Raw genomic sequence first — 4,840 nt, 5'->3', positions numbered from 1 at the left:
TTTTTTTCCTGAGGTCTTGGCTGATTTCTTTTGATTTCCCAAAGAGGTCCTGAGTTTGAAGGTAGGCCTTGAAATACATCCACAGGTACACCTCCAATTGACTCAAATTATGTCAATTAGCCTATCAGAAGCTTCTAAAGCCATGACATCATTTTCTGGAATTTTCCAAGCTGTTTAAAGGCACAGTCAACTTCGTGTATGCAAACTTCTGACCCACTGGAAATGTGATACAGTGAATTATAAGTGAAATAGTCTGTCTGTAAACAATTGTTGGAAAAATTACTTGTGTCATGCACAAAGTAGATGGCCTAACCGACTTGCCAAAACTATAGTTTGTTAACAAGAAATGTGTGGAGTGGTTGAAAAACGAGTTTTAATGACTCCAACCTAAGTGTATGTAAACTTCCGACTTCAACTGCATGTGCACACATTCGCGAGAGTAGAATGAGCGAGACTTCATGTTTCATACAAAATAAATGTGCTTTTATTTTGAAGTAGAAAAAGACAACATCTGTACATTTTTATATAAAACAACATTGTGCAAACTGAAACCTTTTCAGAGATAGTTAAAGTGCCTTTTACAGTATTTATTTGGGAGTTCACCAACAGCATAGTACATAGTCCCACCAAACCATCCAAAGGCTTATAATATAATATCTTATAATAGTATCATTGTATAGATCCACTTTCCCGTGCTCCTAAAGCATGTATGTTGGATCCAGGTGAATTACGTTGGACCTCTGTGATTGCATCAGAGTGGATGGTCTTCATGTTAGTTAGAGGATGAGGCACATGTTAAGATGATACAGTACGTCAGGTTTTATTCCAGCTGATTCCAAAAATGGCTGCCTTCTGGAACAGTACATTCTCATTGCTTCTTATCTGAAGTGCAAGTGATGATGATGTTCTCTACTGGTGTTTCACGTATATGGGGGCAGTCTATGTAGCTGTGTGTGTGTGTGTGTGTGTGTCTCCATCCTACACGTCGACAGGCCTGTGTGTGTTGTGTCTGTGAGGACAGCAGGCGTGCAGCAGCACCAATCGTATGTCTCTGTTCCTCAGGCTGTACAGCAGAGGGTTGAGCAGAGAGTTCCCCGCCGCCGGCACCAGCGTAGCGTACGTATACAGGGGCGAGCTAGATGCATCGCCCAGCAAACCGTAGAGGGCGAAGGGCGTCCAGCAGCTGACGAACACTCCGAGGACTAACAAGAGCCGAGAGAGGCCCTTACCCCGGCCCCCGTGCTTGCTGGCATACGATTGGTCGTCAGGCAGGAAGTGCCTCTGCGTGGCGATGGCGTGGGCGTGCCTCCTGGCGACGCGGCAGATCCCGGTGTACAGCTGCAGCGTGACTATGACAACCAGAAGGAAGCCACCGCAGAGCAACGACAGGTATGTCCGGGTCAGGGGTCGCGCAACGGAACAGGATGTGATGTCATCGAGGCAGTGCCACCCCAGCACCGGCCCCGAGCCAATCAGACATGACCCCAACCAGACGAGTGCCAGAAGACCAGTGACGCAGCGGCGCGAGTGGCGGGAGCCGTAGGTGAGGGCGTGGCTTAGAGACAGGTAACGATCCAGGGCCACGCCCATCAGGCTGAGGAGGGAGGCCGTCAGTGATGTCGCCAGCAACCCTGACGTCATCAGCTCCGACCAATCAGTGGGCTCCACGCAGAACAGGAAGAGGAAGTGGATGATCAAGGCCACGCCCGCCAGCAGGTCGGCCAATGCCAGGCTGGCGAGGAGCAGGAAGACAGGAGCACGGAGAGAAGGCGTGGCCAAGATGGCAGCCACTACGATGGTGTTCTCTGACACAATGAGAGTTCCCGATACGCACAGTGCCACTCCCCATAGGCTGAGAGGAGAGGTCTCAGGCACGGCCGTGGGATCTGATTGGTCCAGCAGGGAAAGGTGCGAAGACATCCCTGAACCTGAAGACTCCTCGAACCAGACGTCAGAGTCATTTTGGGTCATTATGGGTCAAACACACCACACCTGAAAGAGAGAGAGAGAGAGAGAGAGAGTGAGCGAGAGAGAGAGAGAGAGAGAGAGACGGAGGGAGAGAGAGAGAGAGAGAGAGACAGAGGGAGAGAGAGAGAGAGAGAGAGAGAGAGAGAGAGAGAGAGAGGATACAGAAATGTTAATACACATTGTCACTGTACTAATAGTAGCATCTCTTCCTCTCCTTCTGTCTTCCCTGCATCTGAGTAGTTGATCTACATCATCTTACTCTTACATTAGCACAGCAGACAGCCACCCTGCGCTGGGGCTGCATCTCAATAGTCTACAGTGGCTTCCTCTCCTGGGTCTTAGGCCACTACGCCATCTGCCAAGAGGTCCGGGTCTTCATGGCACAGGAGGGAGGGCACGTGAACTGCTGGTCCAACTCAAACTGCTCTCTCAAAGGAGAGACTCAGCATGCTCCTCACATTGCTATGTGTCCATTCCATTCCATTACCTGATCTCTACTCTTCTCTCTGAAATGTTCACCCCCCCCCCTCATGGATCTAAAAGGTATAGAAAGCAACGTAAGACATATGGTGAAAAATCCCTGTCTTGCCTACGTCCATCCAATGCTTTTAAATCCATGAGTGGGAGTGAACGAGTGCACACTCCAGGGAGAAGGGGGAGAAGTCAGAGAATTGGACTGCAGCCCTTCTCCTGTCTCCTCTCCACTCTTCTCCTATAGTGCTGTGTGGAGTGTTTTGTAACAGATTTCCAGCAGCTTGGAACACCATGTCCAAATGCTCTGGCTCTGATAAATCATTTGACGTTAACAAAATCTAAACATTACATACCCCCCCCCCCCCCCCCCCCCCCACACACACACACACACACAGACAGACACTGCAAAATATCTTACCTTCTATTAATAAAAATGCCTTGATCACGATTCTTCCAAATCAGCTCTGTTCACAGAGCGTTCAGGAGACAGTGATGCCGTAATACTGTCCTTGTGTCTCGGTATATCGGTATATCGATGGTCGGTAATATCTCAGTAAGGCTGACTGTCCCCATCAGAGTAATAACATATCCTCCGTTTCTCCGGTGGTGCGAATGCCAGAATGACTGGATGGATCTAATGCGCGCAGGGTCCTTCACTAGGGAAGGTCTGACTGACGTCAGTGGTGGTGGGCTTCAGCCAATGAGGTGCTCGGAGAGACGGGGGTGTGGGGGTGGGATGGGGGACTCCTGTAGAGGAATTTCATTCAGAAAAATGCGACAGCTTCCCGCCCCTCCCACTGCGGCTTGCCTCGTGCGTACCTTTCCCGTAAACTCCTTCCGACACACACACACACACACACACACACACACACACACACACACACACACACACACACACACACACACACACACACACACACACACACACACACACACACACACACACACAAACACACACACACACACACACCACAGTAGAGATTTTGATCAATGTGAATCAATAAGATTTGGAGAGAGGGCTCACGCCTTGAGGAGCTGCCCAAGGTGCTGAAACACAGCTATCTGCTAGAAATTGCTTTAATCGATTGTTTTGATTGTTTTTGTGTGGGTATTAAATAATACAATAAGTATACATTTGACCTCATATTTTGTAGTTTTCTCTGTTTGCGTCATTCAATAAGCAAGAGCAAAAAATGTATGAATAGGCTGCATAGGTCTACAGTCCCTATGTGAGTCACTGGCTGCATAGGTCTACAGTCTCAAGGTGAGTTACTGGCTAAGCACCGCTTGTCTCGGATGAATCATGCATTATTGTTTGATAAAATACTGAGTAGGCTAGCCTATATATCTATCTCTCTAGGCCTACAATGTCATGTGTTTTGAAAGGTATGAAATCAATAATGTATCATTATTATTATTATTATTATTATTATTATTATTATTATTATTATAGGGTTATTATCTATTTTGAATCATGATCAGCTGATTGGTTAAGTATGTAGGATATCAGATGAGCGATGATTGATAGACATATCGGGGAAACCCAGTCATGGATGATATACCTGGTATGGAGGATTCTCGGTTTCCCCGGTAATAAAAAACAGCTTGCGTGGGCTGCAGTGGTTGCTGTGATGTGTCTGCGTGGTTACGCACAGGCCACGGCACTGCGCATAGAGGGGGATCTTCTTCCTGTTGTTGCCATAGAACCATACAAGGAAACTGACTTCCGGTTCTCTTTGGGAGAGAAAAGATCGATACCTCACAAAGCATTATGTCATTTACACATTAGAGGGAAGAAGAGCGAGAGAGAGAATTAGTAAATGCCGGGAAATGCTGCCTCATTCATCTCCCTCTTTGTTTTTATTTATTTATTTTGACAATACAATAATTAGATGCAGTGTTGCACCACAGTAGGCCTAACCCGCTGAGCTAAAGCCTAGGCAACAACTAGGGGAGCTAATGCAAGTATTCAGGTTTCAGGCAAGATTAACCTACAAATCCAGTGAATGTGGTTCACCCCTGTTACACTACCTTTAAACACCTGATGAGCTTTTAGACAGAAGAAGATAACTGTGTATTTACCAGTAAGACACCGTAGAGAAGAGACACCGATTCATTACCGGCTGGCCGCCCTCAGGTGGAGTTTATGAGCCGTTAACAGGAAGCTTGTGCTGCCGTGACTGCGGATTTTCCTCGGTTATCTAACACACACACACACACACACACACACACATACTGCCCATCCTCCAACACACACACACACACACACACACACTTTGACTCTGCAGCACAAATCAACGTGTGGTTTGTGAGAATGTGTGAGAAGAGGGTTGAGGGTGTAGAGTGGGAGAAGAGATGAGGAGAGTAGGTTGGGTTGTGTGTGATGAATGTAATGCAG

At 47.3% G+C, this 4,840-nt stretch overlaps 1 protein-coding gene across 1 annotated transcript; it reads right to left on the bottom strand.

Annotated features, from left to right (window-relative positions):
* Window positions 1–978: 978 nt before the first annotated feature.
* On the bottom strand, window positions 979–1,971 carry LOC311113887 (G-protein coupled receptor 3-like; the record flags this gene model as incomplete). Its single annotated transcript, XM_084189169.1, has 1 exon — window positions 979–1,971. The coding sequence occupies one exon, from the start codon at window positions 1,969–1,971 to the stop codon at window positions 979–981; it is 993 nt and encodes a 330-aa protein (XP_084045295.1).
* Window positions 1,972–4,840: the final 2,869 nt, after the last annotated feature.

This window comes from Coregonus lavaretus, assembly GCF_964263955.1.
Source record: "Coregonus lavaretus genome assembly, contig: HAP1_SCAFFOLD_5064, whole genome shotgun sequence".
Lineage (NCBI taxonomy): Eukaryota > Metazoa > Chordata > Actinopteri > Salmoniformes > Salmonidae > Coregonus > Coregonus lavaretus.
Note: the sequence above shows the minus strand (reverse complement) of the source record. Positions and strands in the feature narration are given on the sequence as shown.